At 36.9% G+C, this 26,666-nt stretch overlaps 1 protein-coding gene across 1 annotated transcript; it reads right to left on the bottom strand.

The window, feature by feature from the left end:
- On the bottom strand, positions 1 to 26,666 carry kitlga (kit ligand a). Its single transcript, XM_082539248.1, has 10 exons — positions 26,356 to 26,666; positions 11,038 to 11,148; positions 10,461 to 10,517; positions 9,508 to 9,660; positions 8,713 to 8,893; positions 6,765 to 6,809; positions 5,927 to 6,024; positions 5,622 to 5,728; positions 3,352 to 3,415; positions 1 to 3,268 (listed from the first exon to the last, which is right to left on the bottom strand). The coding sequence occupies exons 1-9, from the start codon at positions 26,368 to 26,370 to the stop codon at positions 3,385 to 3,387; spliced, it is 798 nt and encodes a 265-aa protein (XP_082395374.1). The 5' UTR covers positions 26,371 to 26,666; the 3' UTR covers positions 1 to 3,268; positions 3,352 to 3,384.

Here is a 26,666-nt window from a genome sequence, read left to right as displayed (position 1 = left end):
TAACAGCTGGGTACATGTACTTTATTCATATTTCATATATGTTTGTTTACAATTATACAAAAATACAGAATACAGTAGAGTTTTCACCCAGAATACCAACCAGGCATTAATAACATTTGCTTTTTGGCACCCAGACTTATTTCCTGCCTAGAGCCATTTGACTCACTCACTGAAGATAGATGGACTGAATGACTCGCACACTCAAAAGCACTGTTCAGGATGCATCAGAACACATTACGACTCACATAGGAACAGTATTAAAGGGCAGTCATTCTCTTGACTAATGCAAGAAATTGCTTACTTTCTGGCTTCCCCGCATTAGACATACTGCTGCTTATGGCTCTTGCATAGACAGGAAAATGGGAGACCATGTTTTTTTTTTCTATTTTTTTGTTCACAGCTTAGACCTGTTGCAGCTCATTATATTCAAAGACCATGTATAAAAGCAACTTTTGACATAGTATACCTTGTTTGCTCATTTGTGGCTAGAGAAGCCCGTATCTCTGTCAGAATATTGGAAACTGCGTGTAATAGTCTTCATGTGGAGAAGCACAACCTAAAGGTAACTGTAGAGAAAGTCTCAGGTCTTAACTGCCATAGATATTATACTTCAATACGGTTCAAAAATGCATCCTTGAAAGGAAGCAACTGACTGAAAACTTTGAAATTGCAATACTTTGTCATACCACACGTTTAGATATTTCCTCTAAAAGTACTGTTGGTGTAGACTACACGGACAACAAAGTGTTATACTTTTTCCTAACACAGACTCGGCTCGCCATAAAGAACATGTCACAGGAAATTTGTCATGATCAAAAGCGTTCCTCAAAAATGCATTTTTGAACATTTTCTTGCAGTTCAACACTAAAAACAATACCACACGAAAAAATTCCAGCTATTGATGCTGAAAGGTAAAGTTGATCTGAACTATATGAACACCAATGTGGTATACATAAAAAAACAAAAACAAAAAAAGCAAAACAAAACATATATTTAATTTTGCACAATATACTCTTTACTCCTATATGAAAAAATTCCCAACATATAGTCCCAAATACACAGGAAACAAGCAGTTACCAGATTAAAAGTTTCCTATAGGATATAAAGGAGAAAATGTAACGTGGACAGAAAAGTTAAAACCACTGCAGTTTGTTCAGCCATTTTAGTTTTCACATTCTGAAACACTGCTTTACTAGATCCAAATCTTTACTGGGCACAAGTCAAACGAACTTAACTCTCAGTTAAAAATAAAAGAAGAAGAGAGACTGGAACTCCTGTCTGTTATTTTTGTCTGCCCTGTAATGATCTCGCCACTCTGCTAAAACACGGAAACATGGAAGGGCTTTTACATTTCCACACGAGTCACTCACACCAACTAAACAAGGCACAAAAACATGAATGGACATGGTACAATGTAAGACCACATATGTAAGAGAAACACTCAAACTAGATATAGATACTGATGTTTGTGTCCTGCCAGTTATGTCATTGTCAGGTATGTGTCTGATGGGAAAGGTCACAGTCAGTGTGTCCTAATCACACTGCTACCTCTTGATTGTCATTAAAAATATTCATAATTACTTGACTACAACCCATCATAATTTATTGGATTCCCTACTTTGTCTTTGGGCAAGGCTGTGAAGATTAGTTTCCTTTTTAAATAGTTTAACCCTGCTGCCCGTTTCCTCAATACTGTGATAAGTTGGCGCAACTTTAAGGCAAAAAATTCAATATGTGGAGAACTTTGTGGATTATAAAGGTAAGGGGCATTTTTGTCAATTTTTAAAAACTCATATCATCTGTTGACCTTTATTAGCATTTTAATTTTGATAAATGCACTTACTATTTCATCAGATTTTCTACGAGTGCTTTTCCTGTGCAACACTAATTCTGGCAGTATTGAAAGGCAAAGTAAGCAAGAACAGACGAAACCTTATGAGTGAACAGTCTACACTTGATGAGCCTGATTTACGATTACATTTGGTTTTTGAACAAACAGTTTAAAAGAAAGATAGTTTATCATAAAAATCTAAATGCTAAGGTCTTTGTTGAATATTTCTGTTTCTGTCTCAAACAATTTAGTGTTTTTTCCTTTGAGGAATGGCCATCAAGAAATCTCTTATGTAACAGTTTTTGCCTTGCAAACATAGATGTGTGTAAAGTAAAAAATAAAGGCATTGTCGAACTAAAACATTTGCTAAGGGAAGCCGGTTGCTGTCTTATATGTGCCTGTCTTCTATGTTCTGAAAAACTCACCTTTAAATAAAATAAAATAAAATAAAAAAGATATGAATCCACAGACGTCATCCCTGATACTTGTTAGCAGAATGTCATTGCAGATTTTAACAGTCTAGATCTAAGTTAGTCAAAGCAGCATATTCTGTATACATGTGTTCTCACACATTCTAAATCACCCGAATTACATATACGCACAACAACAACAACACCAATAAGAAAATGACACTTGTTTAGGAGGAATATGTTTTGGGGTTTGCGATGTGTTAGTATACAGAACCTTTTTTTCTTCTTCTTCTTTTTTTTTTTTTAAATGTGTGGCCCTTTAGTAATGGTGCTGTTAAATGACTTAACTTCAGACATTATAGTTGCATGAACAGCAGCCACTGAGTGCTGCCACCAATAAATAAATACATCATATATCCCCATTGGGTACATACTGTACTTAAAGCAGATAATGTGACTACATCTTGGAACAACAAAGATTAACATTATTAATCTTAAGGAAACCTTGGAGGCAGAGGAAACTGTGGAGCTGCTGAAGGTGTGGTTAACATGAGGGTCACCGGAGGTAGTAATTCAGGCTTAAGTTCATACAAGACATAACCAGCATAACACTGGTCACCTTGTGGTATGTTCCTTGAAAATGAAGCGGCAGGCCCAAAAACACAGCCAGACTGAATGACACGCTGGTAAAAAGACATAGCTTTCCCCCAAAGATCTGTCGATCCAGCAGATTCTGATGAATGATTAGTCGGAGTCATAGAGTCCCAGGATGAGTGTGGAACAGGAGTTTATAACAGCAAATATCTCACTTTTTTTTCTCAAAAGCATGCAGTCTTAGAAGAAAGGCAAGCTTATCCGCATGATATAAGTGTGTGATTAAACCAGAACAGTCTCGGTGATGTAATATGCCATCGTGAATCTGGAGAGCAGTCATGAACAGGCCTTTCGCCTCTACGGTCTCACAATGGAATTCAGCTTCGTGTTTTCTTTTCACCCTTAGACACCAACAGAAGAAAAGGGTAGAACCCTGTGAGAAAGGAGAGTGAGATGAGGTTTTAGAGCTTTTTGAAATGTATTTGCTCTTATTTACAGCAATGTCAAAAATCTTACCAAATACACCGAAGAACACCAAATGCAGAAGCCTTACACTATTTCAATGACGTTCAGCATGTTCCTGCAGTTGAACAGACAGACATTATCTTTCAGTGAAAGAAAAAGAAGAAGCAGAAGAACAAACAAGAAAAGACATCAAGAACAACAGAGATGGCTTTCACATGACAGGAGTCAAGGTTGGTACAGTAGGACAACGTGAGCAATGCAGTCAAGACGCTTGAAAAGTGTAGGAAAACTACTTTTGTCATTTTTTTTTTACTAGTCCTGGCAGTAAATATATATCTTCAAACCTTTTTCTATGATGTGAATATATACCCCTCCTAGCTACTTTATCAGGCAAAATTAACTAATGGAAATTAATCAATCACATGGAAGCAAATTAATGCATTTAAGCATTTAGACACAGTCACGGTGACCTGCTGAAATTTAAACCAAGCATAAGAATAAAAGGTGATTTAAATGAGTTTGAAAGTGGAATGTTTGTTGGTGCCATGCTGGCTGGGATTTTCCCCACACAACCACCACTTCTAGGGTTTACAGAAAATGGTCCAAAAATAAGAGAAAAGAAAATATGCAGTGAGTGGCAGTCCTCTTGGTTAAAATGTTTTGTTGAAGTCAGAGGAGATTGGTCTGATTGCATTCAGTTGCTTGGTAGGTTACAACAAGGAAGCATCATATTTGAAGAAGATGGCTACAGCAGTAGAGGCCCGCAAAGATCGTATCTTCTGTCAGATAAGAACAACAAACTGTTGCAATTCACACTGGCAGAAACCGGAAAGCGCAAGGAAAATTGTTTCTTTGTCTGATGGTTTGGCAATAAGACAATCAGATGGTAGAGTCAGAAGTTGGGTTCATCACCATAAAAGTGTGCATCCATCCGACTTTGTATGAGCATTTCAGAGTGTCGGTGCAATGGTGCGGAGCAGCGAGCGGTCCCCAAACCCCAGGTCACGGACCCGTACCGGAGTCGTTTGAACCGGGTCGCAAGAGTTGAGGCTTGGGTGTGAAATTTATGGTTTTTGGGGGTCTTATTAATTTTTATTGATTTTTTAAAAATCATTTTTATCGTTAACTCGGTTTCCCTGGGTCTTTTCCTGTGTATTATGAATAAATCTTTATTTTGGTACCGGTACTGGTTTTATTTTGTTGTATTTATCCCTGATACCTTAAAGGCCGCCAAAATATTGACATAAACCGGTTCGTCGCGCAAAAAAGGTTGGGGACTGCTGGTGTGGAGCATATTTCCTTGTCACACTTTGAGCCCCTTAGTATCAACTAAGCATTGTTCAAACACAACGGCCTAAATGAGTGTTGTTGGCGACCATGTTCAACCCTTTATAACCACAGTGTGCCCATCTTGTGATGCTTGCTTCCAACAGGATAATGCGCCATGTCACAAAGCTCAGATTGTCTCAAGCTGGTTGCATGAACATGAAACTGAGTTCAGTGCACTCAAATGGCCTCAATATCCACCAGATCTCAATCCAATAGAGCACCTTTGAGATGTGGAGATTTTCATCATGGGATTGCAATCAGGATATTTGCAGTAACAGTGCTGTGTCAGTCATGTCAGTGCTATCTTCAGCCAAAATCTCTGTGGAATGTTTAGTACATTGTTGTGATGGACTAGCACAGAGGTGTCTCCTAAACTTTTTAATATGGGTGGCAATATGAGGGTTATATATATGAGCGACACCCTACAGTTAGGTGAAAAATTACCTTTTTATTTATTTTTTTATTTATTTTGTGCATATACTTTTTAATTTAAAATAATGACTTATTATTTTTTGTTTCTTGCCATTGTGCAACAGTTAGGCTATTGACCTTCTTTAAAGAGTCTTGACTACACAGTGATGATATTCTATGAAATATTTCTATGAAATCAGGGGACTTACAAAAGAGTGAATATGAAGGAAATGTAAAAAGTAAAGTAGCAGCAGAATTTGATACGAGTCCAAAGCCTAGGCCTAAAAATAGTGTAATAATAAACACACAAAACATTTTCTACTACTAAATTCACAATTTTAACAAAACCCACACCTCCAATATTTCACTGCAAATTTGCTATTTTAGAGTTTTCATGCCTGAAGTAATACCTTTGATCTCTGTTTATATTTTTTGTGAATAAATAGTACATAATTAACAGACTGCTTGCTCAATCAGTTTTAAGCAACTAATCCAGCTGCAGTAAGAAGTCAGAGCATTATTTTACTGCTGCAAATTTGCATTGCCTGTAAATTAAAAACAAACAAACAAAAAAAGCTCACTTTTCTGATATTTCAGTATCTAGTGGAGGTGCAGTCCCTTCTGTTCCTGTGAGTCCTTCTTCTGCAGGATTCTGTTGAACATCGTCCTGGTTCCTCCGTGATCTGACCTGTGCCAGGTTAGAAAATTCCTCTTAATTCCAAAGTTCACCACAAGGATCAACGAGGTGTGTAGAACAATGGCACAAAGTTGAAAGGCTGCCGCCAGCTCTCATAAATTCAATGGAACAAAGCACGACTGTATCTCTCGACATTTTCAAATCTCTTAGGTACTTCAGCTTAGTGTTTGAGGTCAAAGGTTGGCTCACCTTCCATACAAGCAAGAACACGATGGCTAAAAGTGGAATGAAGAGTAAGGAGAGAAGGCTTCTCTCCACCACCTCAGGCAGGAGTCTTTGTTGCTCACCTAGGATTAAAAGGACAAATTCTCTTAAAAATTACTTAAACTATGATTAAATATTAATAAATAAACTTTTTCTTCAGTGATTTCTGTTTTTTTAATAATTAAATTTTCTTTGTTTTTACCGTGAAAAGTAAAGAGCATCACCAAATAAATATTATACCGTACCTTATTTCTTAGTTCTTACTCTCTTTAACATAAAGAGCATTTTGCGGCACAAACTACTGATAATGTGCAAAGATTTTCTTGGCATCCATTCAAATAAAATACTGAAATTTAATCTCTCTGGAGGTTAATGTGGTTATCAGGAAAGCAACAGTAAACAAAAAGAAACTTATTATATCACCATGTTCTTGATCTCCCCCTTCAGTGTTTCTGTTGTGTTACTACAACCACTCTGCAACGCACTTACACTTCACACTGTAACAAATGTTTATGAATCAGTATTTAATGAAATGTACATTCTGTCTGCATTTCCACGTGCAGTTAATCAAAACACTGACAACTTGTGAAGATGCAAAGCCCTGCAGGGGTTTTAACTGAGTAGGCAGGTAAACACTTAAAAGGACAAGGCGAGGCACATGATGAGGAATTTGCCCCGAAGAGCACTGCTCATCAGTGACAGCATTCTGAGGGCACTGGCTTACTTGATATCAAAAGTGGAAAAACACTGCTGCCCATTTGGTACACCAGCTGGACTGGTTTTGCAGCTCTTTTTTTTTTCTTGCAAATATCCACAGACTTACTTGTGTTGCAGTCATTTGGACACGGTGGGCTGGTAGTGGGGGACTCTGAAGGATAAACAGAAAAACACAAAAGAGATGGATTCAGAGTTACCAGAAAACACAACAAGACAAATGAAAAAGTGACATAAAGGGATGGAAATTAAGGGAAGAGAGGAGTGTCAACATTTTATTGTCAGGTGTTAAAAAGGCACCTCAACACCACTTTTTCTACTCTCCCCTCAAACACGCACAATAGAGCTCATCCAACCACTCCGCAAAAGAAAAGCCAAGCGCTTGGGAAGATTGCTCTGTATTCAACGTGTAGACAATCAGGTTTCGGCTCTTTTCTTCCTTTTCACATGTGCTACCTTGGGACATCTTCCCTCGGTCCTGTGACTCAGCCGTGTCTCTATGGGCCATCTGACCGCTGAGAACATTTTTCAGCTCTTATCTTGCAAAGTTCTTGTGAAGAAATAATGGTTTGTGGATTAAAAGCTTCTCCAAACAGCCACAAGAGGTCTGTCCTAAATAAAGCCTTTTCACTATATTCCTAAGAGGGTGGCTGTAGTTTTACAAGCAGGAATGAACTTGTGACGGAAATGTTCAGGGTTTAAATTTATTTTTTGGGAGGGCGTTTTCAAGAGTTAAGGTTAGTTTCTGAACGCTGCCTGCTTTCCCACACCTTTAACTTATGCCTCGGGTTTGTGTGTTTTATTGTTCTCAGTCCTTAGTTTAGATTCTTTTGCAAATTTATATTCTTGTTAGTATAGTTATAACATTTTTTTTTGGGGGGATTATACATTTCTCTGAGTTTTAAAGTTTCCTTTCCAACTGTGGTTTTGACAAGGCTTAGTTTTAATTTTGTGCAAACTTCTCTGGGTAATCTGGTATTAGGTATTAGACGCGCTCGTGCTGTGTAGCCCTTTGGTTGCTAAGTATTAAACTGACTTCAAATTATATCATGATATACTGTAATATATCACATATGAAAATGTGATTAAACAATCTTTCTGCTTGTTACTGATCATCATTAAAAGTAATCCTATTCAGTTATTCTTTATTATTGTTATCTGACTTATGAGTACTAAACAGTGTTCTTTACTTTCAAGTGATTATACCTTCTTCAATTTTTCTCAACATTAATGAATGCAAATTGTTGATACAGAGAAAGTGGTAACTTCATAAAATGAAAAATGTTGTGCAAATCTTAAATTCATATCTTTAAGGGCACATGTAGAATATCAGGTGCATTACAAAGTGATCTTAACTGTGAAACTAAAATGTGAAAAATATGATTATCCTCTTCTGACATTTTTTTGTTTTTTGTTTCCTTGCTGACTCTTTTCATGCAGAATGAAAAAAGATGAATTCAAATTCAGATTGCGAAATCCAGACTACCTTAAAAACATCAGCTTCGTCCAAGAAAAGCTGGACTGACTGATAGATATTTTGCCAGTCTTGTCATTTATTGTAGTGTGCTTTGGCTTAAAGCATCACACTCCAGATGGAGTGAACACGAGTGTGCAACATGCAGCTTGTTGTGGAGGCGTTACAACTGAACTTTTGCAGAAACACCTGAGATATATTAGTTCAAATAGTTCGACCCAGTGCTTTTTTTTTATCCTTTGTTTTATTTTAATCAATAAGAATCTGTAAGAGGAAATGCTGACTTAGCATTTGACCACTGGCTCAAAAAAAGATCTACCCTTTTTTTGTAACATGAATTAAAGGCAAACACAAATGAGCAAACATTTATATATCACAAATGGCCTTATAGTAAATTTTCTGCAAAACCCAGTGCACAGTAGCTACAAACATGCTGCAATCAATACAAACTTTGCACACGAATTCAGCAATAAAGCAACAAATCTCACACCTCAATTAACCATTTAGTTTTTCTTCATTTATTAAACTAATGAAATTACACAAACATGTCTAACAACATAAAAGTGTTATATAGAGTACTCACCTTCTGAATACTCGTCTATTAATGGTGGGTATGGTGAGGTGGGACAGGGAGGAACATCACAGTCGTGTGCATCTTCTTTATTCTGTGCAGCTCTGAGTAAATCTTCGATGAAGTCAAAGTATTGGTTGGTGTCAAACCTCTCTTCCCTATAGTGGCACTCAAAATCAAGCATGATGTCATTCTGGAAATACAGAGACACAATTTTCATTAAATACATTTATTTCATTTCTTTTTTCCTTCCAAAAAAATCTCTAATTTTTCTACACACATGCAATCTTGCGCTTTTCTACATATTATCACATGAAAATGCATGACTGTGCAAATGCTTCATGTATTTCAGACATTCAGTGTTCTGCAGCCTTTCATGTCTCGCTTGCAAAGCTGGTGTGAGAATAACTTGTGAATTAACAGAGTAAGCATCATGACTCCTACTTTCTGAACCTAAACCAGTAGCGACCATGTATTTGAAACAGACTATATGCTGCGTAATACTTGTGAGAATGGGTAACTCTTTCAAAATGTTGAAAACCCATTTCTACCCATATTAAATGAAAATCATGTGACTAAATGCATACCTGAAGCTTGCATGCTTTCGTTCTTTCTTTTTTTTTTGCAGTCCAAAAAAACTTCATCCAAAATCATTCAATTTAAATAATTAGGCCACTATATATTTTGATTATGTGTTTTTCATATACATTATCCAATTATATATAATGCACATTTCAACACTGTTTGTCGTGGATGCTGGATCTGTAATAAAAGCGGTAAAAGATAACCAGTAAACAATGAACTTACCAGATCCTGCATATGGACCCTTTGTTCTTGGAGAATCTGAATGAATATGCTAATGTTCTCTTTATTGGATGAAACGTTTCCAAACTTTTCTGATAACCTTACTAAGCTTTCCTCCAAATAGAAGATATTTAATTTCATCCAACACATCCCAGCCTGGAAAAAAAGGAACACATATGTAACATGAGATGTATGAACTGTGTGATACATACATGGTATAAGATAGCAGCATAGCTGATGTGTTTACTGATAGTTTGACATGGGGATGTAGCTCAAAAAAGGTAATCATTGTCAGTGAGTTCATCGTCTTATGGCTCAGTCATACTAGAGTAAATGGCAGCCTTGGAACTAGGGAAAAGTGGCAGTTGCGGTGACCAGCTGGTCACCCAGAGGTTGAGCATGCGTCACGTTCAATCTCTGAGTAACCACTTTCAAAGGCAAGGTAATTACATAGGTAAGAAGCAACCAGTGTCAAAACATTTGTGGTCCAACTGACTCGAATCATTCTCAGACAGACTGTTGAAGGTTTGCCAATAATTGCTGCCTAATTTATAAACACAGATTGTTAACGCACTGCAATTAGTCTGAGTCTATGTGTGGCGTTGAGTGCAGTCTGTGGCAATAGGGGACTTGACTTTGCACTTTTGTTCACCTATAAAAGTTAATTGCTGTATTATCACAACAGATTCTATGTTATTAACAATTTGAACCAATCCAATTGCAAATTGGTAGCAGACTGGTTTCATCTTATTGCTGATTTATTACCATCCTGACACACCCAAATCAATCCAAATATGCCAAATGACTCAGAGTGGCCATAAACCTGGTTCACCTCTTTGAAGTAACAACGTCAAATGCAAGGACAATTAAAGCATTTTTTTTGTGCTTATCAATTTGCTAGATTTGTCATAAATTTGGTTACTGCCTGTTCATTGAAAGATGTCACAATATCTTACCTCTTCTTTAGGAATGTACTCTAGAGGAATTAGGTAATCTTTAGGAATATTTTGTCTCTGTAAAAAAAAGAAAGTACATTAACATTAAACTGCAGGCAACATCATAAAAACATGAATTTTCATTCAGTTTGAAAATTTGTGAATTTACTATTATTGAAACCATGAACACAAAGACTTGGTGAAACAACTACACAGCTTTCTTTTTTGTTCCTGTTCCTGTTCAGGTGCTAACTTTCTTTTTTCTCCTCTGTTGACGAGTAGTTATTTAAAATATATATTCTAGAAAGATAAACAGGTAGTTTTTACATTACACGGTTAAGTGATGGCAGTGATCAAATATGGTTCTCTGGAGAAATACAGTGTTTGCAGCTGTTTGACCAAAGACTTTCAAGATCTGCCACTGGTTTGAATACAGTTCTAATGCCTTTGCATTGTGCTTTGTGTGTTCATTTGACTATATTTTAATAGCTATAATAGCTTTAGATTGTTCAGTGGTAGCCTGCCATGTATAACATACCAGAATAGACATTTAGTTTAGAATTTCTCAAATACAATTTAATTGGAGTGTTTCTCTTACCAAAGTGGAGAGTTTAGCGATGTCATTGGTCACTGGGTTGACGTTAAGTCTATCTGAATGCACCCCAAGCGTAATGAACAGCAGGAAATGGACACAGACGTGTATCCAACTCTGCAGGTCAGAAGGGACAAACATGTTTTGGCAATTAGTTACATCTTCAACATAAAAAGCCATTTATGATCAGAATCTCATGTGAGACATTAGATTAGAGTTTCACTGTACCTAAAAAGCAAAAGCAAAAAAAGTCACACTAAATCAGATTAAGAACAAAAAGAGTGGGTTTTGCAGCTGTTCCTGCAACTTTCCAAGATTTAGAGTTGTTGGTGTTTCCATGCTTAACAACTCGGCCTCCCAAGCCTTTGGCCATTACTTGCACAAAGATGTGTTTTCTCTTATAGAAGTCACCAAGAAATACAATTGGCAATGAAATATGACAATTTTACAGCCATATAATAAATGTGTATTGCCAATGCTGTGTTGAGTACTATTCTTACTGGCTAGTCTTTATGGTGGAGACACATCAAAGCATTTTACAAGGACGTGTAATGTCACACCTGCAATGTTGGATAAATTACTGTCTTTGTTCTGGAAAACCAATTCAAGTTATGTCTTAAATCTATGCAAAGGTCTTAAAGAATGCAATAAAGAGTCTGATAAGATGACTAACAGAATTCTTACTCAGAGGACTGCTTTCAATTTTCACTTGCCTTCTGTTTTAACTGGCAGTTGCTTTAGTTATAATAGTATTTTAGTTCCTGGCTCTTCTTTAACTTCTAGCGAAGTGAAAAAAGAAATAGATTCTCTGCCATGCTGGAACAGAGTTGGGTAATGACACAGTACTAGATGTTATTTTTATTTTTCAATGACAAGGGATTTTTGTTGTCATTGTCTTACATGTTTTAATGTTTTTATGGTCTTGTCAGGTCGGGGTAGATCATATGGGTAGCCAGAAAAGAGAGAAAGAGCTACTTTAAAAGTCTTGAAGTTTTACACACACAACCCAAAAAACCCCATCAAGTATCAGCATACTTATATCAGGTCCGACTGTGATTAATTATTTTAAATTTGTGTACTTAAATAGAAGATATCAGATGCCAAACGTTAACCTTTTAAAATTTACATCCTTTGGATAATATCCCTTTTTGTAATATTGCTACTTGCCAAGTGTTAAAGTGATTGGAAACAGAGTGCTGCCATTTAAATGAGATATTTGTTCTTAAAAACATATGTCTCGCAGTAAGAACAATAATGTAAACATAGCTTCTTAAAGTTACTCTCAGGCTCATGAAGAGACAGCTTGCAGTCTTTTGGCTGACCTGCTTCTTATGCAATGGATCCCTAATTCTCCTCTCAGTAAAGATGGGGCCAAAAAGAAGGAGAGCCCAAAAACACATTAGTAACCTTCAATGTGAACTTGCTGTTTGGTGGATAAAATTTTAAGTGTTTCACAAAGGGAACTATGCCACATCTAATCTGGCAACCTTTATAACAAGATTTTGTTCTATTGTTAATGATGATCATACTATTTTGCAACAACTAACTGCGGCACAGACCTGGACCATCTACATTTCCCTGCCAGCCTGGGGGTGAGATCAGTAATTTTCAAATCTTCAAACCCACCAGTGTTCCTCCTGTTGCTATATGTAAGTCACAATAAGCCACAACAGGAAGCCAGTGGAACAATGATCCATCTACATCAGGAAATGCTAAAGGAAAAGACGGAATGTAATTCAATTCCTTGTAGCTTGTATCATCCAACTATTGTCTTTAAATGGAAGTCGGGGTTGAAAAACAAGCAAGTTTGTTGGACACTTAAATTCATGAGTTATGCCTCAATCTTTAACCTCTAACCATATTTGTATAACAAATGAGGGATAATAAAAACAGAGTTCCCTATCTACAACTAAAGTACAATGTTGGGATTTTTCAGCAAAGCAAAACCTGATGTTTATCACACAACATCTCAAACCACTCCAATACTCTTGTTTTTTGTCTTTAACATACTGTCTGTACAGAATGTGTGCACAGTGATGCTCATGAACGAGAAACAAGTGTATCTGTTGTCTCCTTTAGGTTAATGTCCAGTGTCCAGGCTGCCCGTAATTTCTTTAGTATGGATTACATGCAGAAACTTGCTACAGTACCTGAGTGTATGGAGTTACAGGCTTATAGTGAATTCAGCAGGCTAGAATCCTTAAAATTCCTCTTCAAGCCACAATATCCATCTGTTTACATTTCTTACATAGCTTAAGCTTACATAGCTTAATGGACATGCTCACTATATAGAAACATTTTTTTTAAAAGATGATTCAGTGTGTCAAGTGTGCAGTTGTTGCTCATGCTGTAATAAAAAAAAAACCCTAAAACTTCACACAGACTAGAAAGCATCCCATCAAATTTAAGTCAGTGAAAAGATTATTAAGAAAAATTTGCTAATTATGTTTGGTCATTAAGGACATTCAGAAGACATGTTATCATTTCACTATCAAGCTAGTAAACAGCTAACTGTTGTGCACATGTGGACCTCCTGTGACTGGTTTGCTATTATCAACATTATAATTTCTGAATGTTTGCAAATGTAAATATACTAACAAATAAAACTAAATAATAATAAATAAATAAATACAACAACAACAAAAAGAAAACAAACAAACAAAACATCAGCAAACACATCAGGTGGGGATGTAGTCACCATTCCAGGATCCTTATGAGACAGATTCATAACCCATGAAATAAATTAGCTAAGCACAACCAATCAACGAATGTTAGACTGGGTGTAACATGTTAAAGAACTCGATTAACCTCTTGGTGCTGGAAAGTTAAGTGTCTTTCTGAAACAAATCTTCATAAGATTTATGGTTAGATTGGGCTGATGAGGGGACTAGGACAACTGCTTCAATTATGATGGTGGTAGAGACCTGACATTTCTGTATAATTAATGCAGATCCTATCACTATCCAAGAGGTTTTTAGTTTTACATCATATTATTCTATGAAAAGGTTTACTTAAAATGGAAATTGAATACTTGAAATAGAATATGATGATGGCCTTTTGAGAGTGACCAGAAAATACAGAATTTAAGTATTAAAACAAAACATAATTTAACGTTTTCTTTTATTGCCCGAGTCAATAAAATCAGATTATGTAATTGGTTAAAAGGAAAAAAGAAAAAAAAGAAGAAAAAAATCAAATGGTAGGACTCCTAGATCTGGATTACTACCAAAGTATAATTAATTGTTTCTTTGCTCCAAGGCTGAGCTGTCTTCCTGGATTAGGAAAACCATTCATGTGTTACTTATGTGCTGACAGAAGAAAAAAATAACCCAAATTGTAGTTTACAATTCCCATTCATATTTATAGTACAACTCTCTATCATTTTGATTTTTATTCAGCAGAGGTTTAAGAGCAGACCTACCATTAAACATTTCAAACAAAAAATAACAACGGACGCAAACCTGCTTAAATTTCTGCTGTTGGATCAAAACAGCTGTTGACTTACTTTTGTGTGTTGGCAACATAGGAAGGAGGTACAGACTTACGCAAGGACACAATGTTAAAAAAAAAAACACTGTTGAAGAAATGCTGTGCAACAAGAACAACACTGAGATTTAGCTTCACTTTTCAACAATTTTCACTGTTAAAACCTTGTTTTGTAAAACAATTTATTTCACCAAGTAGCAACTGTGTGGGACAACATTGCAACAACTATTGCTACTATGTGGCTACTTTGAAGAAAATAATATAAAGATACTGGGAATTTGTAAAGCTGTGTGTAGAAATCAGTTGGTGCACGATACTGCTGCAATAAGTTCTATTTTACTTGAAGACGGTACGGTCATGGAAATCTAAGTCCTCTAAATGTACAATTTGCAAAGAGAGTGACTGTAATTTATGCACTCTGACCAAAAGTTATTTTTACAGTGCACGATAGTGGAACCATTCCTAAGACTATCAGTGTAATCTGACATACATGTAAAATGTAATAGTATCATATTGTCACGTAGTCCATAGCATATACACCATATTTTTACACAACTGTATCTTATCGTGAGCGGTCTAATTTCAACAATAAAAATATATGGGAACTATCTTGTTAAAATAATACACACCGAAAAAACAAACAGATCTTGTTTCTAAAAGTTCCAGAAAGGCTCCGGAATTCCCAACACAGCTCAGGCCAAACATATCAATAAACAACAAGGCTTCAGTACCGACAGCACTTTGACTTACTTGAACTCGGTCATCTGAACATTTCCCTGATGCTTTCTGATTGACTTTCAGACAGAAGACACAGCTGCACTAACAGGAGATGAAAGTATCTCCCATGCACAAAATTGCATTTTTCTGTCGGACACTTTACAACCACTTTTTGTTTTAACAGTATCAGAAGTAGTAGTAGTAATAGTAGTATTATCAGAACCAAAATCATTGAATATTAATTCACAAGCCTCCAAAATAAAGCCCTGTTCTCCATCATCAGGTGCATCACAGTTCTTGAGGCCTGCTGAAAGCCTGTTTTCTGTTTTCATTATAATGATGCAGATAATGATTATCCCGTCTGATTTTCCATCACCACTTTGAACCCGATGCCTAATTAGCTGAACAGGCTCTCCAGACTGCTGGGCTCGTGGCCCTGTTATCCACGTAATCTCATAAAAGCAGAGCACAGTACCTTGCATGACATTAGTCTACCATGGCAACATGCAGCCTGTTGTGTCAGATAGATGGACATTTCTCATAATCTTTTGCCTACATCACTGTTTTGAATTTTGCCATTAGTCATTAGTTCCCATGTTTTGAAATGAGGATTAAAACAGACCAGATGATGAAAGATGGGGAGGGAAAACACCAGGCTGCCGTTTCTGTCTAGATGTTCTTGAGTTGATTCAGGTTCAAGTTATCCGAGGGTTTCCAATGAATACCCTGGAATTTTTTTAAAACCTTTAAATGTGTTTTGTGTTTTTTTTCTTTTCTTTTTGTCAAAGAATATGTTAATTACTACCAGCTCGTTCTCTTCCTGATTCAACTCATCAGGAAGTAGTGTAGTCAAATTTTTATTCTGGAGCTCTGTTTTTTTTTTTTTTTTTTACCTCAAAAAACAGATAAGACTTTAGAGACTGATTGAGAAATTCTAACTGCTGTACAAATGGAAATAATAATTTTATAAATTTACCTTAAGGTATAAACCGTAAAAACCATTTCCTCAACTATGTCTGACACATTTACAAGCGACATTTGTCTTGAGATGATAACTGTCAGACATCTGGGTTTCGGGGAATATTTTGCTTCCTGTTCAACTTGACAGCCCAAAGTACTCTACAATTTTGTCTCAGTACCCATTCAGATAAACTCTTTTCCTATAATTACATATCAGCTACACTGTTGAAATGAGAAGCAGAACGATTTAAAGATTAAATTTAAAAAGAAAAAGAAAAATATATCAAAGATTATAGCAAGTGCACAATCCGCTAAAAAAAGTATAGCTATTTTGTCACAAAATTAAACTGTATCCTATAAACGAAGAGACATAACTTGTTGAGTAAACAGTGAATTTCATTGAGGTTGATTTAATGTGGATCTATAACAAACCTAATTTGTTATATGGGGCTATTAACCCAGTTGGCTTGAACCGACTGGTGTAGCCCTACAAATAAACAGCTAACAGCTAACAGTTAAATACTTTGAATGGCTTAGAAGATAAAAATTACTTGATCTGTTAACTAGGTCTGATGGCTTACTTTTTAATTAAAAACGTACAATAACGTCACACAGAAAGGTGGTCTCCAGAGGCCAATTTATTACCAGCAGCTGAGATCAATTAAACTACTATGGCCACAAGTAGTGATAGCTAATGACAGATTTTCAGAGAAATCGCTCATTTAATAAATGATGAAAACAATTCGTTTTGTTGTGTGTGTGCCATTAAGCATATGTTGTTGAGAAAAACAGGAAACAAACAAACCTAATGAGATCAGACCTTGCCAACATTTAGGTAGAAGTTAGACAACCCCTGCTGCGTAAAACAATAGGTTTCAGAGATGAGAGAGCACCAAATGTTTCAGTCCTTTTAACCAAATAGCATCAACGTATGATTGATCTGGAGCAGATTAAAGGCTTTAATGATGAAAACACAAATAATGATCTTGCTAGGAAATTAAAGGGTAATACAGAGAAGAAGCCAATCTGCAGGTGTCTTTTGGAGACAGTGAAGTGTCTGCTGTTAATGTCATCTTTAGGGCAAAAGTCAATCCAGACTTATTGCTGTATGACACGACAGAGCAGTGGTCAAATCAGACTACTGTCGCTAAGACTTGTCCAAACATATGAGCATGTGCATGAAGAATTAAGGCTCCCATTATGGTAACTTACTGAGCACACAATTTATTTATTGTTTATTTATTTTACAGTCAAAGCTATAATTTTAAATGTCAAAACAAGCTTGTTATTTGACCAAATAGGACATCCCTTGAATGCTACATCCTTAATAGAGGAGATGTTGAACTAAACAATGCATACTTTTAATTGCAATTATAGTGCACCGTTTGTGTACAGCAGGAAATCGCATCTTGCTACTGTGAAAAAAAATTCAAAAAGGGAGGAAAAGGATAAAATGGTGCTGTGTACTCTACAATGTTTTTGTTGGAAAGGAAAAGAGTGGGAAAAAATGTGTTTTATGATACTCTTACAATCCCTTTATATAGCCGCTTATCAACAAATAAGGGGTTAGACAGATCTGGTTAATATGCACTTACTGAAGAAGGGGAATTTTTCCTGGCCAACAAGGAATCTTGAGTTGTGCAACTGTGCATTTTTTCAGATCATCTTACAGATGTAGGTGATATATTTTACACCTTCTCACCAAAAGCTTGACTAAATTTGTACAACATTTTCCTCATAACAAAAACAATCATAATATTTTGAACTTGTGATTCATTCTCGAATATGTGAATTGGTGGTCCATAGTTGTCAGTTTTATGGTAACCGGTTTATAGTAGATCAGTTTATCAGATTCATATACTTTCAGATACTTTCAGACAAGTAGATCAACAGCTTCGTTGAAGGGCGCCCTGTACTTGATGCTGTTAAAAAGCAGTCTAACAGGAACAAGGAAGTATAATTTGATTACAGTGTGAAGCAGAGAATTCAACCCTGACTGAGATAGAGGTACAGACATATTTTCCAGTGACTAAAAGATAACAAATGCTCTCTCCTCAGACATCAAAAATCATTTTCTGTTGCATACTGAACTGCACAGACAGAAATGTTCAGCTGACAGTATGAATTACAGACAGTATACAATTCTTCAATTAAAAGAAATAGATTTTTAACAAAAGATTTAGGTTTCCAATTGTAGTTTACTCTTACTTTATTGTTTGGGAAAGTGGGAAAGTATGTTGCCTCCTTTTGTTTTTTAAAAAAAATTCCAGTGTAGTTTAGCTTTTGGTTTTGTTGCTAACCACTGAACACAACGTGCCAAAAAATGATCTCCTTGTGGCTGGGCGTCTGCATTGGGCTGCTCATGCATCTTTCAGTGTTAACGCACTGGCAATCTAGTGGCAAATACCACAAATGCAAATGAGCTGGAGGCAAGGGTCTGTGTTGTACGAACATAGAATTTCCCGATAGTAGAGAAATTGCAGAAATAAATTTCGGCAAAAACTTGAAAAATTATAAACTTTCTTGGAGATTGCACAACTGTATCTCATTTTGCTAAACAAGAGGTGAAACCAGATATTTTTATTTACATGCTTAATGACCAGAAATGCAACTTTAAAGTTAAGATTAAAGTTAAAAATTGGACTTCAAAACAGAATATTTGCCATATCGATATCTTGTTGCTACTGTTTTCCTTGGGGGCTGCTGAACCTGGTCCAGACTGAATGTATTGGTAAATCGCAACCCGTTGAGGGTGTATTAAGTTTGGTTAAATTCATTTTATATAACCAAAATCACTACAACAGTTGCCTCAAGGCGCCTTATATTGTAAGGAAAAGATCCTACAATAATACAGAGAAAGAACAAACAATCAGATTGCCCTCTATGAGCAAGCACTTGGTGACAGTGAGAAGGAAAAACTCCCTTTTAACAGGAAAAACAGGCAGAATTAGGCTAAGGGAGGAGAATCCATCTCCCATGGGATGAGGAGAGAAGGATAAGGATAGGATAGGAAGGATAGGACAAATTAATTCATTAAAGATTTAAGCTACCACTTAATGGATATCAGCAGTTTTATACTTTATTTATGTTAGATTACATTCAACAGAGTTGAAGTTGCAGATCTTTAGGGCAGGATCAGTAACAGTTGGTTTTTGACTTCAAAAGATTTCTTTATTCTCCAACTTACAGTATTTTATGGGAGAAGTATAAATGTTAGGTGTCACTGTATATTTTCAAGGTTGTTAATTTTAGTCCTTAGAATAAAGAAACTGAGCTTTGGTAAGTGGGAATTTTACAAATAGTTTGGGGTTTAAAAGGGTTCTGGATGTAATATTAAATTCATAAAACTAGTCACATTAAAGCTGACAGCAATTGAAAGTGACATTCCCTGAACCACAATTTAAGTTCACCACAGAACATGTCAGCCTTAAAGTAAAATGGATATGACAAAACCCACACACATTTCATTCATGTTTCTTAAACAGCCCAGATGACTAACACTGACTTTAAATTCTATGACAGTTGTCCTAACTGATCATGTGGAAACTTCAACTTGCAAGCTAATGGATTGGAAACACGAGGGAGGAAAAAAGCAGCATCATCTTAATACCCCCTAGCAACTGTTCTGAATCAGATGTATACCACAGATGCTCAGTGATGGGATAATTTGCGCTCGTAAAAATATCTGAAGGGCCTGTATTCACAAGGGACACTGAATTATAAGAGTTCAAGGCAAGATGCCATTCTCAAATGAAGAAAGAAGGTCCTTAAAAGAGAATGGACACACATGTGCAACCACAGTATGAATAGTGTGTTAATTATATGAGATATTTCTTCAGAGAAAAGATGAACTAATCCACAAAACAGATGATGTGTTTTCACTTATTCTGCGAAAGCTTTTTCCAAAAAAACAACAACAAAAAACAAACAAAACAGAAAAAAACAACCCAGAAACCATATTAACTAAAAATCCTGCTTTGACGCAGCAACAACTAAATCCACACACAAACTCTAGTTTAAAGGCAACAGATTATAAGCTTCACAATTGTGAGGTGTTGTGACCTGACAGCAGGAGTTCACTACTTTCAAAAGAAATTGCACAAGAGTTAAATCCAAAGCTCATGGAGGTACTTAAAATGATGTTATAGATACTCTTTGAGAAACCTTAATCCCTAAATGTAAACCTTTAAAGCGCCAGCTCAACCAGATTTTGACTTTGCCTGACTGTAGACTGTAACAAGCAGATTAAAGAAGGTGAAGAAAGGAGAGGTTCCTTTATTAAGAAGCACTGTGGGTCCATAGCTGATTCACACTGTGCACATATGTCTCTTGGCTAAAGAAGAAACCACTCTGAAACACTTTGCCCTGTGGGAACAGGCATACATTTCAACAGAATTACAGAGTCTGTGGTGGTGAGAGCAGAAGCTTCCATCATTTATTAATATTTCAAAAGAAATCGATTGCTGTTTTAAAACTTTGTGGAATACTTTCAAATTTCAATTGCAATTTCTCTGCTCCAAACACTCCAAAACCAAATCTTTGACATATTTAATGAGATAAAGCACAGCAAAAACCATAAAATCCACTTTGGGAAGCTGCAACTGTTTACCTTTTGTCTTGCTCTTTATTGGTTGTGTTTATAAATTAGTCATGCAGTCATTAAAATAAGAAAATGAGATGCAGAAATGTCTCTCCAAGCAGTTGTTTAAACTCAACTTCTCGTTGAGAAATAAAGTTCTGAGACTAATAAATCCTGCAAGGCCACACACAGTGCATCAAGTCTACACTTACCAGTCCAGTACATTATACTAAACAGCAAATAAGGGATCATTTGAGACAGATTTTTGGACTTTTAAAGAGGGAAAATGAAAAAGGGCTGCTACTAATTGCTGCTACTAATTGCTTCTGACAAATAGATCCCTATGGTTTCTGCTCAAAATATTTTGCCAATCTACAGAACAGACCCATCTGCTTGGCTCTGGTCATGTACCCTCTTCCTTGTGACGGTAATTTCCCCAATAATGTTTGCATTCACATGACATCAAGTCACGGCGCCTTTTGTATAGAGACCAAACCCAGGTTTGATAAATCGTTGAACTGATCCAACCAGTCATTTCAGGCTTGCACATCAGTTAGAAAAAGCCTGCAGGAATTCCTAACTGACAGACCTCAGCATGAAGTGGTTAATGGATCAGAGTTCTATAAACATTGATTTTAAACTCTCAGGAATTGCTTCAATCATGTTTTCTTTCTCCTTGCTGGCTGTATGAGCACCTTGTGAAAGGTCTTCTACACTCTTGCATAAAGACAAACATACTTAAGGTCATCTGACACATAAAAGATGACTGGAAGAGAGGAGCTCAGCGGTTCTGTATCCCAAACCTCACTGAAGTCAAGAATGATTTTCAAGCAGGTATAGACACAGGCACCTTTCTAGCAAAATATTGCACTCAAAGACATGTGCCCTTCATGGGAGCGTTAGGTTAGACAGGGGATAAAAACAAGGCCTTTGGTGAATCTGGGACAGGACGTCTTGTTCCTGCAGAAATAAGACATCAAACGCTCAGACACGAGGCCTGGGCTCTGTGACAGAAGAAAATCCTGTAAATCAATCCAGGTTTGCAGCGTTGCTTTTATGGTGTTGCTTTACAAATCTTTTTCAACAAGGGCAAAGTCACCATTTAAGACCATAATTACACAGAGCTGTAGAGCAAAATATAGCACTTTGCAAACAAAGAAAAATCACACACACTCACACGCTAATAAAACATAGGTTTGGTAGTCATCTAATAGCTGTAGGTTTAGCTCCTGTACATTCCCTTCAATATTGCTGATGTTCTGAATGGTTTTTATAGGTGGAAAAAATCATTTTGAGAGAACAAGCATTTCTTTTTTGGCTCCAGCAGTTTTTGGTTCTTGAAAAAAGGCTTAAATTCTAGGAAGTACTGAATTCCTCCTGTTTGGACCTGGATGGTGCATATGGGGTGAGCATTTTGCAACTGAACATCAGCTCTGTCTTCTTTAATTTTCACAGTTGCTGAACTGTGCAAGCTTTGTCTGCTAAAACATTGCTTTTGGCTATTTCATCTTCTTCACAAAAGACCTTCAAATTGGTCCTTCAGTTCTATGAATGTCCCCTGATTGAGGTTTCACTTCATTGGGCTATGATGAGATTAAACATGTTTGCAATATCAGTCTTTAACCACTAATACTCTGATATGAAGCAATTTCAGTTATACTCAGAGTCAATTATTCAAGCATTTCCCACAGGGCCTAAAAACAAAATAACAACCAAAGCGGATTCATTTTCATTTTCATCAATAACATGTGATCCTTAAGATAAATAAACCTCTCCAATCCCATGCAACCTCGAGTTAGGTGGCTCAATCATCACAAGTTACTGCAGAGACCAGCGTGCTCATAAACTAGTTAATTCTTGCTGTCAAATAAACCACAGCACACAGAACTTTATTCTAAACTTAAAGGCATTCAGATTGTGTTACAGAAGAGCAGGTGGGAAATGATTGACGATAAATCTAATCAATGTAATGGCGCAACAGTTAAAAAATAAACCTGACAGGACGACTATCTGAAAAACTATGCAAGCATTTAGATACGTTCAGTTAAAATGCCAAACAAAAGTTCAGCAGTGATGAGTGTCATTCACAACAAAGCAAATAATATGTGGATAGATATGCAGTGATGCATGGGCTGTGATTAAAATGTGAGTCATAGGGTCGACTTGATATGCAGCACTGACAAACAGACACTCATCAGTAGCGTGAGCTACTCATGTGTTAAACAAGACATTAGCTAACATAACTGGCAGCCTACCTGGGAATTTCAGTGATTTAATGCTTTATCTTCATAGGTGGCATAAATTCCCTTGGGCTGCTGATGTTAATGAATGTGAAAGAGCCAGTGGAAACTAGTGTTGACTTTAATATAGTCTGGTGCGGTTTCTAAAAAGCCATAAGCATCTCAAAGCACTAAATATGTCATGCAACAGCAGCAACACCTCGTTATGCATTGAATGGATTTCACACAGCCCAGCATGCGGGCTCTAATTTAATGCTTTGTGTTTCCTTTCCTGCTGCTAATATAATCTCATTGTTAACTAATTCATTCAGCTGTGATTACTGGAGAGTGTAATTCTGACACATTAACACCCACTTTGCTACAACGCCTACCTGCAGCATGCCTTCTGGAACATGACACAGTAAATCTAATTATTCAGAGGCCTGTCATTCGATTTTGTGATTTGTCTTCAAGTCAGAACCTTCAAGTTTATATTTCCTGCACATCAAAAAAAACAAAAAAAAACAAAGATAGAGATAGAGAAATTTAGTTTACTTGAGGGATTCGATTGCATGCTGGTCCTCAGCAGGCCAGAGGCCACAACAATAAAGTAGAAGGAAACTGAGCCTGGATTATGTGAGCTGTGGGCCTTTGGATTTACAGCCTGTGCTGGACTTGGCTCCAAAAGCCAAACCATGTGTGCGTCTAAATTATCCTGGTGCTGAAATACTCCAGTGCCTCTTCACCTGCCTTGTGTCACTTTATTTGGATTGAAATGTTTAATCTGGGCAAACAACACAGTCAGTATACAGGAGGAGACTGTAAAACATCGCAGGGATCTTTGGAGGAGCAGGGAGCTACTGTGCAATACCTTTTGTGCAATACTTTTGTAAATAGTCAACGGTGCAATAGACTCAATACTTGAAATGTGCAATTCACTTGTATTTTTATTTTTATTCCTATTTATTCTATTTATCCCCTTCGTATATTTTATTTATATTGTCTCTGTATTTATATATATGTGTGTGTGTATAACTCTGTAACTTCTGTCGGTGCTGTGCTTTTTTGGAAATCGAATTTCCCAGAGGAACCCACCCGAGGGATTAATAAAGTTCTATCTTATCTTATCTTATCTTATCTGGAGCTGACAAGATGACTTGTCGAAATGTTAGCTGTCTGAATATTTGGCTTTAATCTTTCAATCTTTCTGCTGAATTAACAATAAAAAGCTAAATTCCTTAGTGTGTCAGGAAGGGCACAGGAGACCAGATACACAATGTCTCTCTAAACCTCACACAGCTCAAAGCCCCGCGTGGCTAGCATCAGAAAACTAGCGCTCCCTACTGGTGCCAAATGTTCTGTGGTGTGATGCAACAAGCCAGTACTCATGCTTGTTTCCCCACATTTGTGTGCCATAGCTTGTTTTTATGAATGCTCGAGTTTATTCAAAACTCTCTGACAAATGACACCTTTATTAAAGTGCATTTGAAACATATACTAATCTACTGCTACATGCCCTAACATTCGTAAAAATTATGAGAGGAATAAACAAGGAGCTCTCCATCGCCAAGGAATACCAGAAATATTTCAGTTTTTTCAACAGATTTGATACATATAAATAAAATAAATAAAATGTTTATTTTATTTTCTACTTCTGATAACAGAGGAGCACACCTCAAACTGCTGCAATATCAGTGCATGAAGAAAAGATGGAAGGTGTCCAACCACACAGCACAACTTACTGTATAACTTCATTAAAAAAAAAGAATAAAGGAAACTGCTCAGAATGAGATTAACTGTGGCAGACATGCCCAGCCTTAGTCTGCGAAACTTCAAAGACGTCCCTTATGCATGGACATACACGTACACACCCTGGTATATCCATATTGACATGTTTCATGTCCTTTGATTTATTTATTTTTTAATCTGATTTAGTCATTAATATGGGCTTAAACTGCCAAGCAGAGTGAGGCTGAGATTAGTCAAAAACCTGAAATGCACAGGGTTCAGTTACACAGCCTGGAGATGAGATTTAGTTTAAACCTTCCTATGTTTAGTTTAGCCAACAGGCGCAGCACGCAGATACCCAAACTAAATGCTTTCCATTTCATGCAGCAGACTTCCTAACATCAAGATATAGTCATGGTTTCTAACAATGTAAACGGGCTTCAATTTAGATGAAATGTTAAAATTTTGTATAAAGCAGTTGCTTGTGCTCAGATGAGGACCTGCCGGTATAGATTTGGAGGCTCAAATCTTTCATGGCGGGAATAAAAATGACAGATTGGTAAAATGCCAAAATTAAATAGAAATTCACTGATTTGCCAAAAGTAATGGTGATGTTAAACTGTGCATTTAGTCTTCTGCTTGTAGCCTACAGTTTTCAATCAGCCAGGTCATAGGTCAGAGATTACAGTGTCAAGGCTCACAGACGGAGCTCGAAGTGGACCTGCAGCGCACATAAAGCAGGCTGATGAATAACCTGCAGTACATGGAAAAACGGCAGATAAAAGAGCATATCAATTACCAGAAAACAAACAAAGAGCCACTGACATATGCACACATAAAGAAATACAGTGACACGCTGTCCTACACTGCACCTTAATAACCTGGGCTTAATTTACCTACTAGTGATTTGTGTCAGCCTGGCGAGGTGGATAAAATATGGCCTCAACATCAAGCCGTGTAATTCTGCAAGCATCACCATTCTCACTGAGTAAAGTAGTTTTACTCTTTAAACTACAACTCAAACGGAAACACCGTCCATTTACGAAGGTGTGCATGCAGCAATCATAAACTCTAACCTACAGGTTGAAAATTACTTAACCACCATGCGCTTCACGCATAAGTGCAATCATTTTAACAATTAGCGCTGAATAGTTACGCACGGCGCAAACCGTTCTCAGAAGTGAAGGCTGAAGTGACAGGGCGGCGTGGTTAAACTTACTAATCGGGGTGCAGTGAGGACGCTGCTCCTCCAGCGAAATAAGGAAGACGCAAATGTGCCACAGTCATCATACAGTGTGCACAGGTGGAACATTTTTAGCAAACATAACTTTAAGGAGGAAATCAGGTTTGCCATTTGGCAACCAAATCAAGCCACATCACAGCGTCAAAGGAAGGAAGGAAGCGGGACCCAGACGACTTGATCCCGCTGTCACTTATATCCTGTAATTAGTCGGAAACATGTCCCGTCGGTTTATTCAAATACAACGCAAACTTGTTAAAAATAAAAATCGTGCCCGATCTATACGGTTTTCCGGTTACTCGAGAGCAGGAGAAACAAGTCCCGCTGCGTAAGCCGCAGATTAAACTATTTATTCCGCAAAACCAACGAACAGACAAACAAAAACATCTACTTACTTTTGACTTCTTCATATGGAATGACAGGAGCAAATCCAGTGTGTCCGAAAGCCTATTTTATTTTACTTCTACGGGGAGGAAAGGGGTTGTCATCATCCTGTGTGCACATATCCAATGCCCAAGTCAGCAGTATCCAAGTGGAGGAGAAAAGGAAAAGCCCAAAAGGAGAAGATCGGCAAAAAAACGTGATATTTAACTTTTAAAATGTGCAGCCTCTAGGCTAATAATGTGTGGCATATAGCCCAGCTATCTACAACATAGATCCAGACACTGAGCGCTTGCAGCACAGGAGCGGGACAACGCGCAGAGGG

The sequence above is a fragment of the Aulonocara stuartgranti genome (assembly GCF_965226115.1).
Source record: "Aulonocara stuartgranti genome assembly, chromosome: 7".
NCBI lineage: Eukaryota > Metazoa > Chordata > Actinopteri > Cichliformes > Cichlidae > Aulonocara > Aulonocara stuartgranti.
Note: the sequence above shows the minus strand (reverse complement) of the source record. Positions and strands in the feature narration are given on the sequence as shown.

What these genes read in the sequence shown, in the direction of transcription:
- kitlga (XM_082539248.1), bottom strand. An exon ending in GGGTCCATATGCAGGATCTG is followed by an intron (nt 8,894 to 9,507) that starts GTAAGTTCATTG and finishes CTGTATTTCCAG; the next exon opens with AATGACATCATGCTTGATTT. An exon ending in TCCAAATGACTGCAACACAA is followed by an intron (nt 6,025 to 6,764) that starts GTAAGTCTGTGG and finishes TTTTAATCCTAG; the next exon opens with GTGAGCAACAAAGACTCCTG.